Below are 12,460 nucleotides of genomic sequence, written 5' to 3'. Positions count from 1 at the left end.
CCACCGCCAACCAGCCCTGGGAGCCATCGCCAACGCCTGCGCCCGTGCCCCACTCCGACCTGCCCTGGGGGCCGCTGGGGCGGTGGAGGCGGTGACCGAGGAGGTGAGGAGGGCGTTGGCGTCCCCCAACATCGCCGGTGCCACCGTAGCTGTCCGGGCGCTCTGCCTGCTGTGCCGGGAGGCCGTCAACCGGGCGCGGGTACGGGCGGCCGGCGGATTGGGGCTGCTCCTGCGCCTTCTGGCCGAGCCCGGTGCCCGGCCATGGCGTCCTCGTGTCCTCCTGGCTTTGGCCGCCTTCGCCTATGACCAGGAAGCGCTGGTGGCCCTGGAAGCCCGGGGCCTCGTCCCGCTGCTCGCCGATGTCCTGCGGGCCCGGGCTGACGAGGAGGAGGAGGAAGAGGAGGATGAGGACGAGGAGGAAGATGAAGAGGATGAGGATGAAGCTGCTGCGTCGTGTGATCTTCCCCGGGAGCTGCCTGGCCCGCCCGGGGCTGGGGCGGCCGCCGGGAGCTTGCGGGGACTCAAGTGAGTTGGGGGACGGACAGGACAGGCTTTTGCAGGGGCTTTGGCACCTTCTGGGGTGTCCCTGGGTGTCCTTTGAGGCCGTTGAGACCTTGAGGGGGATCCCTAGGGTGTCTCTGGCGGTCTTTGGGACCTCATTGGGGGCTCCTTGGGGGTCACCTTTGGGGTCCCTGTCACCTCAGAGCTGGGGAGGACAGTCCTGGGATTGTCCCTGGCAATAGAATGGGGCGGGGGGGGGGGGAAGGTGTCCCCCAGCCCTTAGTGCCAGTGTGGGGTGGGGGTGGGAAGTCCAGGCTGTCCCTTAGTGACATCCTGGGGGCCTGGGGCTGTCCCTGTCCCCCTGCCCAAACTGCTTAGCCCCCCCATTTCTCCCCCCAGGTCCTGGCTCCTCTCTGAAGCTGCCTCCCCGCCACCCTCCCCCCCGTCCTCCACTGCCCCCCTGCACTGCCCCTCACCCCCCCGCCGCCGCCTGCCACCCATGGGGGCCCTGGCCCTGCCCCAGGGGGTGGGCGAGGGGGACCCCTGGCTCCCCGAAGCCCCCGCTCTCCTACTTTTGGGGCGCCTGGCAGCTGCTGATGAGCCCAGCCGAGCCCTGGCCACTGCCCCTGTCATTTCGGGGCTCCTCCGCTACCTGACGGGGGTTCCTGCCCCGGCCCCCCGGGCTGCCCGGGTGCTGCAGCGCCTGACAGGGCACCCTGCTTTTTTGGGGGCGCTGGTCCGGGCTTATGTCCCCTCCCTGCTCCGCTCCTGGCTGGTCCTTGGCCTCGCCCCACCTCAGGCCGAGGAGCTCTCGCGGCCCGGGGGTCCCAGGTGTCCGGCCAGCCCACCCCACCCCTGCCAGGCACGCCTCAAGGAGCTGGGTGAGTTGGGGGGGAGGGGGGCTTCAGGGGGCTAATTGGGATCCCCAGGAGTCAGGGGTGGCCTTTGGGCATCACCAGGGGTTCCTGGGGCGGCCTTTGAGGGTACCTGTGGGGGCTTGTTAGCCTTTGGGGGTCCCCAGGGGTTCCTGGAGGTACTGGGTAGTCTTTGGGTGTCCCTGGGGTGGGCTGTTCGAGGTCCTGGAGGGGTCCTGAGTGGCCTTTTTGGGACTATTGGTGTGTCCTGAGTGGTCTTCAGGGGGATCCCTGGTGGCTTTTGGGGGTCCGCAGTTGTCCCTTGGGAGGCTTTGGGGGTCCCTGGGTGGGTCTTTAGGGGTCCTTGGAGTCTCTGGAGGGTGGCTGGAGGTCTCCGGGCGTCCCTGGGGGGCCATTGGCGGTGCTGGGTGCTGTTTTGGGTCTCCCAGGGTGCCCCTGGGGGGCAGGGGGAGGAGGTAGGATCCATAGTGGGAGCCTGTGGACCCGCCCCGCCCCCCCCATTACGTCCCCGTGTCGTCCCCCCCCAGGCGAGGGACTCCTGCGCAACCTGGGGGCGGCAGCGGCGGCCCCCTTCGGCGTGGGGCTGCTGACCCACATGCTGCGCTGCGGGGCCCCCCCGGCCCGCCTGGCCTGTGCCACCGCCCTGCCCCTGCTTGCCAGGTACTGACCCTGCGGCGTCCCCGCGGACTTCCCGCTTGTTCGCGTGTCCCCGGTGCTTATAGAGCCCTGTAGGTTCCGTATAGAGTCCCAGAAACAGCCTGGTCCCATATAGGTGCCGAGTATAGAGCATCCATTATATGTTCTCTATAGGTGGCCCCATAGATCTGCTACAGCCAGTTTCATAAGTATTTCCTGTCGGTTCCCCGTAACAAACCCTATAGGTATTCAGGAGGTTGCCTCTAAGTGCCTCATAGTGAGTGCAATAACTTCCTATAGATCTCCTATTGCTGGCCCCGTAGAGCCCTGTAAATCCTCTATAGATCCCCAGTGCCCAAGTCTACTGTAGATCACCTATAGGGCCCCCTGCAGAACTCCCACAGGCAGCCCCATAGGTTCCCTATAGCAGCCCCATAAGCAGCCCTCCTAGTCCCCTATGGATGCCTCATATGCAGCCCCATATGTCTCGTATAGATTTCCTACCTGTAGCCCTGTAGTTCCTCTATAGATCTGCTTATAGAGTTCCTATACATTCCCGCTGTGTGTGGCCCCTGTGTCACTGGCATGTGCAGCCCAATGTCCCCCGGGGTGGGGGGGTGGCCCTAGACGCTATATGTCCCCCATGCATTGGTGTGACATCATTGGCACCACGATGGTGTGACCCATGACACTGGCATCGCCTACAATATTGGTGTCATGTTGGCGTGACCCGTGACATTGACGTCATGTTGGCATCACCTACAGCGTTGGCGTCACATTGCCGTGACACATCATTGCCAGGACCTGTGGTGTTGGTGTCATGTTGGTGCGACCCACAGTGTTGATGTCACATTGGTGTGACCCACGTCTTTGGCATGACTCACGTTGGCGGCGTCACGTTGGTGTGACCCACGTCATTGGCGTGACTCAAGTCATTATTGTCATGTTGGCATGACCCATGTTGGTACGACCCTTGGCGCTGGTGTGGCATTGGCGTGACCCGTGGCGTCCATTTGCTGTGATGTTGGCATGACATGTGTCCTTGGCACGTACAGGCCGGCGTCCCCGGCGCGGGGGCTCCTGTGGGGAGGTGGGGCGGTGGCCTTGCTGCTCTCGGCGGTGGCCCGGGGCCCCGCGTCCCCCTACGAGCCCCCCCCGGCCTTCGCCCTCTACGCTGCTGATGCTATCGCCCTCCTGCGGGGACATGCCGGGGACACGCTGGGGGACGGAGAGGACGCAGTGGGACACACCAATGCCGAGGACCTGCAGGTATGGCCCCGTGGGGTTCTGGGGAGGCGTGATGGGGCTGGGGACATGGGGGATGTGGAGGGATCCAGGTGGGGACCCATGGGGGGATGCTGGGAAGGCCCACGGACTCACAGGTGCTCTTGGGGCCGCGGGGGACCCGCAGGTGCACGGAGACGGGGACGCCGAGGACCTGTGGGGACACGGGGATGCGGAGGACCTGTGGGGACAGGCGGACAGACGTGGGGATGGTGGCGACACCCTTGGGGAGAACGATGACCTGCAGAGACCTCTGGACCAACACAAGGACCTCAAGGACCAGTGGGGACACACGGACACCTGTGGGGACACTGAGGACCCCTGGGGACACATGGATGACCACACGACCTCTCCTGCGGATGGACATGGTGACATTGGGGACGCACCAGGGTGCACCGATGGACATGGGGATCCATGGGGACACGCGGACGGACTTGGGGACACTGATGACTCGTGGGGACCCACAGGGTCCCCATGTCCTCTGTCCCCTGTCACCCTCTACCCCCCACCCCTGCTCTCCCCTGTGTCCCCATGTCCCCAGGTATCTCCAGACCCATTTTCCCTGGACTCCCCCTGTCCCAAAGTGTCTCCGAGGACTGCTAAACGTCCCCGAGCGTCCTCTTGTCCCCAGCTGTCCCCAAACCCTCCCAACCTCCATTCCCAAGTGGCCCCAAGACCTGCCAAATGTCCCCTACTATCCTCTTCTCCTCCACTGTCCTCAAACCTCCCCAACTCCTGTCCCCAGGTGTCTCTGAGGTCCTCCAACACCTGTCCCCACCTGTCCCCATGTCCGCAGGTGTCCCCAAACCCCCTCGACCCCAGTCCCCAACCATCCCCATGTCCGCAGGTGTCCCCAAACCCCCTTGACCCCAGTCCCCAACCATCCCCATGTCCGCAGGTGTCCCCAAACCCCCTTGACCCCAGTGCCCAACCATCCCCACGTCCCCAGGTGTCCCCAGTGTTGTCCAACACATCTCCCCAACCACCCCCCTGTCTCCAAGCCTCCCCAAACTCCTCCAACCCCTCTCTGCCACCATCCCCGTGCCCCCAGACATCCCCAGGCTCCTCCAACCCCTGTCCCCGACCATCTCCCTGTCCCCCAGCCTCCCCAAGCTCCTCCAATCCACCTCTACCACCATCTCCAGCCCCCCAGAGATCCTCACCCACACGCTCCCCTGTGTCTCCAACATGTCCCTATGCCCAGACGACCCACGACCTCCTCCTCCTCCCGAACGGCACCCACCCTGGGGTGCCAGTGGCCCGGGCAGCCCTCACCCGGGGGTCCCCTGTCTTGGGAGCCATGCTGGGGGGGGCCTTTGCCGAGGCTCGCCAGACAGCGGTGGCCTTGGGCTGTGCCCCCCGCCGCCCTCTCCTGCTCCTCCTCCATTTTGTCCATGGCTGCCGGGGCCGCCCCAGGGATGGGTGTCCCCTGCTTTCCCCCCCTGTGTCCCCTGCCGCTGCTGGCGCGGCCATTGCCTTGGCGCGCCGCTACCTGGTGGACGGCTTTGAGGGCGTCATGGCCGCAGCTGTCACCGCATCCCCCGGTGCCCTCTGGGCCTTGGCCGAGCGGTGGGGCTGCGCCCCGTTGGCCGCCCGCGCCGCCCAGGCCATTCTGGGGGGGCCGCCCCACAACGTGGCCCCCCGCTTGGTTCGGGTGGCCCGGCTGGCCCGATGTCCCCCTCGCCTGGCCCGGGCCTTGATGGCTGCTGTGGCACCCCGTGGGGCCCGGCCCCACCTTGATATGGGGGAGCCATGGGGTGGGGGTGACCCCCTACTGCGATCCCCTGGAGATGCCAATGGCGACCTCGGGGATCTGGAGGATGACTTTGGGGTCCCTTATGAGGACCTCGGGGACAGCCAGGGAGACCTCAGCAATGTGGCGCACCCTTGTGGGGACCCGTCTATGGATGTTGGGGACTCCTTAGGTGAAGATGATGTTGACATGGAGGTCAAGGGGCCTTTCTAAGACCTTGGGCACCCCTTTGGGGTCTTGGGGACCACTCACTGCGTGTGTGTTGGGGACCCCTTGGATGAAGACAAGGAGGACATGGAGGTCAGGGACCTCTCTAAGACCTTGGGGACACCCTTGGGGGCCCCTCTGGATGGTAGGGACCCCTTAGATGAAGATGGTGTGGACATGGAGGTCAGAGGACTTCTCTAAGACCTTGAGGGGCCCTTGTACTGGTCTTGGGGACCCCTTAGATGAAAATCATGAAAATCAGGTGACCTTTCTAAGACCTTAGGGACACCCTGGAGGACTCCTTTATGGCTGTTAGGGACCCCTTACAGAGATGAAGGGGACAAAGAGGTCAGGTGAGCGCTCTGAGATCTTGGGGACACCTTTAGGGACCTTGGAGAGATGGAGGACCTTCAGGGACCTCCACAGGGACCTTCACAGGGACCTTAGGGAGGACTTGCTGGATTTTAAGGACATGGTGGACCTTCTTGGGGACCCCTCAATGGGTGTTGGGGACCCCTTAGATGAGGACAAAGAAGACAATGGAGATCAAGGGACCTCTCTAAGGTCTTGAGAACACCCATTAATCTTGGGGACACATTGAAGGACTATAGCGACTTTGGAGACCCCTTAGGAGAAGGTAAGGAGGACACGGAGGTTGAGGGACTGCTGTGGTGACCCCCTTGAGGGCCTTGGGGTCTTCCTCTAGATGTTACGGCCTTTTTTTGATGATGAAGATGAGGCCAGGGAGTTGGGGAGCCCCATGAGGCCCTTGGGGGTTTCCTCTACATGTTGAGGCTCCTCTTGATGACGACAAGGGTGGGGAGATGGGGGGTCTCCCATAAGGACCTGCTTGAGGACCCTGGGGACCTCATCTTGATGCCGAGGCTGGCTTTGATGATGAAGATGAGGCCAGGGAGGTGGGGGACCCCTATGGGGACCATAAGGACCCCCAAGGTGGCACACAGGGTGGTGGCACAAGGGGAGGAAGCCTAGATTTGGGGAGGAAGTCACAGTTTCAGGGCACCCCCTCGGGTGATGGGGGGCCCCTCCCAGGTTATGGGGCATCCCCACGGTGTCGGGGGGGGCTGCTATGGTGGGGGCGACTGGTTTCAGGTTGATTTCACAGGGTTTTGGGGTCGCGACTGTAGCGAAAGCAGCACACAATAAAGGAGGTGAAACGGCTGCAGCGTGGTGAGGACACGGGTGTGCCCCCCCGCCCCACCCTGTACCCCCACACCCAGGCGGCCGGGCCCCCCGTATCCCACGGACCCCCGCATCTTCCCCCTGGCCCCACCCCGTATCCCACGGACCCCTGTGTCCGCGCCCGTTCCGTCCCCAGCTCCCAAGTCCCGTCCTCCCCCCCACCCCCCGGACCCAGACGTCTGCTTCCCCCCCCGCGCCGTCCCCCACGGACCCAGGCATTGTCCCCCCCACTCCCGTACCCCGCGGGCACACACGCACACCCCCCCCATCCCACAGACACCCCCCCCCCACCGTACCCCACACACATCCTCCACCGTATCCCATGGACACATCCCCTCCCGTACCCCCCCCATCCCCCCCCCCCCCCCGGTATCCCACGGACACGCATCCCCTCCCGTACCCCATAGACAGCCCCCCCCCGTACCCCCATCCCCACATCCCCCCCCCCACATCCCCCCCCGTACCCCCATCCCCACATCCCCCCCCATCCCACGGACACACACTCCTCCCGTACCCCCCCCCCCCCATCCCACGGACACACACTCCTCCCGTACCCGCCCCCCCCATCCCACGGACACACACTCCTCCCGTACCCCCCCCCACAACCCCCCCGTATCCCACGGGCTCAGGCGTCCGGCCACTTCCCCCTTTCCCTGGCCGGGACCCAGGCGTCCGGGCGCTTCCATACATGGGCACCGAGGGGCCCGCGCGGGGCGACGTCACGGGGGGCCGCACCCAGTCCCGGCCATGGACGACCTGGGTAAGGGCCGCGCGCGTCCGGCCGGCCGGCCGTGGTGCTGCGGCGGGTGTTCGGGGCCCGGACGCCCCGGTCCACGGGTGCTGGGACGGATGGAGGAGTGCTGGGATGGCTGGGTGCCGGCACCCCTGGGTGCTGGGAGGGATGGGTGCCGGGACCCCTGGGTGCTGGGATGGATGGGTGCAGGGATGGATGGGTCCCTGGGTGCTGGGATGGATGGGTGCTGGGACCCCTGGGTCCATGGGTGCTGGGATGGCAAGGTCCCTGGAGCAGGGGATGGCTGGGTGCTGGGATGGCGGGGTGCTGAGACCCCTGGGTGCTGGGATGGCTGGGTGCTGGGATGGATGGGTGTCTGGGTGCTGGGATGGATGGGTCCCTGGGTGCTGGGACCCCTGGGTGCTGGGATGGCTGGGTGCCAGCACCCCTGGGTGCTGGGATGGTTGGGTGCTGGGGCCCCTGGGCGCTGGGTCCATGGGTGCTGGGATGGATGGGTCCCTGGGTGCTGGGATGGCTGGGTGCTGGGGCCCCTGGGTCCATGGGTGCTGGGATGGCAGGGTCCCTGAAGCAGGGGATGGCTGGGTGCTGGGACCCCTGGGTCCATGGGTGCTGGGATGGCTGGGTCCCGGGAGCAGGGGATGGCTGGGTGCTGGGACCCCTGGGTCCATGGGTGCTGGGATGGCTGGGTCCCGGGAGCAGGGGATGGCTGGGTGCTGGGACCCCTGGGTCCATGGGTGCTGGGATGGCAGGGTCCCTGAAGCAGGGGATGGCTGGGTGCTGGGATGCCTGGGTACCCCCCCGGGCACCTGGGTGCCTCAGCCCACCCCACCCGCCAGATGCTCTGTTGGCCGACCTGGAGACGACGACGTCACACCTTGCCCGGCGGCCGGTGCTGCTGACGGACCCGCCGGGGGGCGTGCCCCCCCCCCATCTACCCTCCAGCCCTGGCGGGGATCCCCCCCGGCCACCCCCACCCCCCTACGGCCCCGTGAGCTTGGGCATCTTGGGGCCATGAGGGGCTCCGGGGACACTGGGCGATGCTGGGGACCTTAGGGACATGGGGGGCTTTGGGGACATGGGGGGCCTTAGGGGCCATGGGCATAAGGGGGGGTTTGGGGGACATTGGAGGATCCGGGGGACGCCAGCGGCCTTGGGGGCATGGGGGGCTTTGGGGATCTTGCAGACCTTGGGGACCCTGAGGACATTGGGTGGCTTTGGGGCTCTGGGGCCATTGGGGGATGCTGGGGATCTCGTGGACGTGGGGGGCCTGGGAGATATGGGGGGCTTTGGAGGACCTGGGGACGTTGGGGACCTTGGGACCACTGGAGGGCCCTGGGGGCTTTGGGGACATGGAGGATCCTCTGGTCATGGGGGCTGGAGATGGGGGACACCAGGGACACCGAGACCTCGAGGACCCCAGGGATGGGGACACTGGGGGCTCCGACATCCCAGGTCCTCATTAACCCCCAGCGTGCTGGTCCCCAGGCGCCAGGGGGGGACACCGAGCAGCTCTACAGGTACGGGGAGCTCGGGGGCCTGGGCGGGACACTGGGGACATGGGGGGGCGCTGGGGACATGGGGGGGCACTGGGGACATGGGGTGGTGGGAGGGGGGCTTGGGGGGCGAGGAAGGATGGAGGGCGGGGGACAGGTATGGAGAGGACCTTGGGGACACGGAGGGGATGTGCCACCCCCCCGGTGTCCCTGTCCCCCAGCACGGTGCAGAAGGCCCGGTCCCCCCGGACCCCCCCGGCCCCCCCTGGCCTGGGGGAGCTCGACCGGCTCCTCCGTGACCTCAACGCCACCCACAGCTCCATCGCAGGTACCCCTCCCCTGCGACCCCCAAATCTGCACAGGGCCCCAGAATCGCCGCTGGCTGCCCCAACCTCCCCCCCGAGCAGCACAGCCCCCCCTCAGAGCACCCCCAAATCACCCTGGGAACACCCCCAACGCCTTTCCGGGGACCCCAAAAATAGCCGTGACCCCCTCTTCAGATGAGATCCTGGCCCAGTTCCCCCCGCTGAAGAGCCCCGAGGGGGCGAAGAGGAAGGAGGTGGCGGACGAGGCCGAAGTCGGGGTGTCCCCCCCACGGTAAGCGCGTCCAGCAGCACCCCGAAACGGGGGCAACCCCCCTCAGCTGCACGCCGAAACGGCGTCATCCCAAATTACCAGCCCCCCCTAATCAGCACCACCCCCCCAAAGAGCCCCCCCTAACCCTCTCCCCGCCCCCCCAAAGCAGCTCGGGGACCCCCCCGGCGCCCCCCGCCTCGGCCACCTCGGCCACCCAGGAGCTGGACAAGCTGATGGCCTCGCTCTCCGACTTCCACCTCCGCCGCACCGTGAGCCCGGGGGGTCCTGGGGAGCGCGTTCCGCCCGCCCGCCCCGCGCCCCCGTAACTCTCGCCCCCCCTCCCGCCACCAGCCGCCCCCCAAAAAGGGGCTTCCTGAGGGGGGGAGCCTGGACTCGATGCTGGTGCTGCTGCAGTCGGACCTGAGCCGCCAGGGTGTCCCCACGGGGGCGAAGGGCGTCTGTGGGTCCTGCCGGAAGCCCATCGCGGGGAAGGTGGGTTTTGGGGTGCCCCTGGGTGGGGAGGGGGTGGGAGAGGACAATGGCGGGGGTTGCCTGGTGCTGCACCCCAAAGCGGAGGCTTCCTTGTGGGCGTCTTAAAGTGGGGGTGCCTGCGGCTGTGCCCGGAACGGGGGTCCTCTGGTGTACCCCAAAATGGGGTCAGCTTCACGCGTGGGCTACAGCGGGGGGCCCTCTGCTTCCCTCCAAAAATAGGGCTACCCCCCGCCAGCTGCCCCCCCCGCAGCACCCCAAAGCAAACCTCGGCCGGCTGGGACCCCAAAACGTGGTGTCACCCTTGGGAACACCCCCCCCCCCCTTTTTCCACCTCCCCCCAGGCGGTGAGGGCTTTGGGGTGCGCCTGGCACCCCGAGCACTTCGTCTGCGCCCGCTGCGGCGGGGAGCTGGGGGGCGGCAGCTTCTTCGAGAAAGACGGGGTGCCCTACTGCCCGCGGGACTACGGACGGCTCTTCTCCCCCCGCTGCGCCCGCTGCTCCCAGCCCATCCTCGACGTGCGGCGGGGACCCCCGGGGGGGGGACCGGGGGACCTGCGGGGGGGCTCCGGGAGCGGTGGGACCCCCTCGGGAGCAACGGGACCTTATGGGGTGGTCCTGGGGGCGGTGGGGGTGCCCCGGGGGTGGTGGGGTGTCTGGGGTGCCCCGGGGGGGGGGGGCAGTGAGGCCTTCGGGGGGCGGTGGGAGGTGTGCTGGGACCCCCTGGGGTGGTCCTGGGGGCGGTGGGACCCCCGTGGGGCGCCCTGGGGGCGGTGGAACCGTCGGGGGGGGGGCTGCGGTAGGGCTCGGGGCGCAGCGCGGGGTGGCGGTGGGACCCCCTCGGGTGCCGTTGGCCCCCCACGGGGGGGCAGCGGGGTGCCCCGGGGGCGGCGGGACGCCCCGGCGGGGGGGCTGGCAGTGACCCCCCCCTCCTTCCCCCCCCCCCGCAGAAAATGGTGACGGCGCTGGACAAGAACTGGCACCCGGAGCACTTCTGCTGCGTCAAGTGCGGGCAGCCCTTCGGCGAGGAGGGTGGGTGCCCGCGCGCCCCCCCGCCCCCCCCTCCCCCGTCCCACGCCGCGCCAGCCCCACGCCGCTCCCGCCGCCAGCCCCCCCCCCGCCCCGGCCCCACATCTCTCCTCCTCCGCCCCTCGCCGCCGCGGACGCGCCCCCGCGTCCCCCGCGTGCCCGCGCCCCCCTGTCCCCGCGCCGCCCCCCCAGCCCGTCCCCGTGTCCCCCAGGCTTCCTGGAGAAGGACGGCCGGCAGTACTGCCGCCGGGACTTCGCCGAGCTCTTCGCCAGCCGCTGCCGCGGCTGCGCGCGGCCCATCCTGGAGGGCTACATCGCCGCGCTCGAGGGGCTCTGGCACCCCGAGTGCTTCGTCTGCCGGGTGAGACCCCCGCCACCCCCGCGTGCCCGCCGCCCTGGTCCCCGATGTCCCCACGTCCCGGTGTCCCTGTCCCCACCGCCCCACTCCCCGCCGGCCCCACATCCCGGTGTCCCATGTCCCCATCACCCCTGGTCCCTGATGTCCCCACATCCCCATGTCCCATGTCCCCATCACCCCTGGTCCCTGATGTCCCCACATCCCCATGTCCCACGTCCCCACCACCCCTGGTCCCTGATGTCCCCATGTCCTGGTGTCCCACGTCCCCACCGCCCTGGTCCCCGCTGGCCCCACGTCCCGGTGTCCCACGTCCCCACCACCCCTGGTCCCTGATGTCCCCATGTCCTGGTGTCCCACGTCCCCACCGCCCTGGTCCCCGCTGGCCCCACGTCCTGGTGTCCCATGTCCCCACCGCCCCTGGTCCCCGCTGGCCCCACGTCCCCATGTCCCTGTCCCCACCACCCATGGTCCCTGATGTCCCCACGTCCTGGTGTCCCACATCCCCACCACCCCTGGTCCCCACTGTCCCCACGTCCTGGTGTCCCACATCCCCACCACCCCGATGTCCCCACGTCCCCGTGTCCCACGTCCCCACCGCCCCTGGTCCCTGATGTCCCCACGTCCCGGTGTCCCATCCCTGGAACCTCTTCACAACCCACATCCCCACCGCCCCTTGTCCCCGATGTCCCCACGTCCCAGTGTCCCTGTCCCCACCGCCCCTGGTCCCTGATGTCCCCACGTCCCGGTGTCCCTGTCCCCACCGCCCCTGGTCCCTGATGTCCCCACGTCCCGGTGTCCCTGTCCCCAGGAGTGCTTTGCACCCTTCGTGGGGGGCAGCTTCTTCGAGGACGGCGGCCACCCCTACTGCGAGCGGCACTTCCACGCCCGGCGGGGCTCGCTGTGCCGGGGCTGCGGGGAGCCCATCGCCGGCCGGTGCGTCACCGCCATGGCCCAACGCTTCCACCCCGAGCACTTCGTCTGCGCCTTCTGCCTCCGGCCTCTCTCCAAAGGCACCTTCCAGGAGCAGGAGGGCAAGCCCTACTGCCAGCCATGCTTCCTCCGCCTCTTCGGCTGATGCCACCGCACCCCGCCCCCCCGCCTCACCGATGATTGCCCCATGGTGTGGGGTGCCCCACAGAGGTCCGGTGGACACCTCATGACCACCACGAGAACATTCCGTGGGCGAACCGCTGGATGGGGTGCACCGTTGAAGTGGTCTTCAAGGTGCCCCGTGGTGCTCGGGGGCCTCTCGCTGGGGGATCTGGCACCCTCCAGGTGCCCCATGGTGTGGCGTGTCCTGTCG

General features: G+C 67.9%; 1 protein-coding gene across 1 annotated transcript; it reads left to right on the top strand.

Moving 5' to 3' along the window:
- Window positions 1-7,206: 7,206 nt before the first annotated feature.
- Window positions 7,207-12,245, top strand: TGFB1I1 (transforming growth factor beta 1 induced transcript 1; the record flags this gene model as incomplete). Its single annotated transcript, XM_082012331.1, has 11 exons — window positions 7,207-7,219; window positions 8,050-8,201; window positions 8,699-8,730; window positions 8,928-9,034; window positions 9,207-9,303; window positions 9,452-9,551; window positions 9,634-9,774; window positions 10,116-10,289; window positions 10,721-10,802; window positions 11,012-11,160; window positions 11,966-12,245. The coding sequence occupies 11 exons, from the start codon at window positions 7,207-7,209 to the stop codon at window positions 12,230-12,232; spliced, it is 1,314 nt and encodes a 437-aa protein (XP_081868457.1). The 3' UTR covers window positions 12,233-12,245.
- Between the last annotated feature and the right edge of the window lie 215 nt (window positions 12,246-12,460).

This window comes from Phaethon aethereus (assembly GCF_964289735.1).
Source record: "Phaethon aethereus genome assembly, chromosome: 35".
NCBI classification, from domain to species: Eukaryota; Metazoa; Chordata; class Aves; order Phaethontiformes; family Phaethontidae; genus Phaethon; species Phaethon aethereus.
The sequence above is the reverse complement of the archived record's forward strand: the minus strand, read 5'-3'. Positions and strand labels throughout refer to the sequence as shown.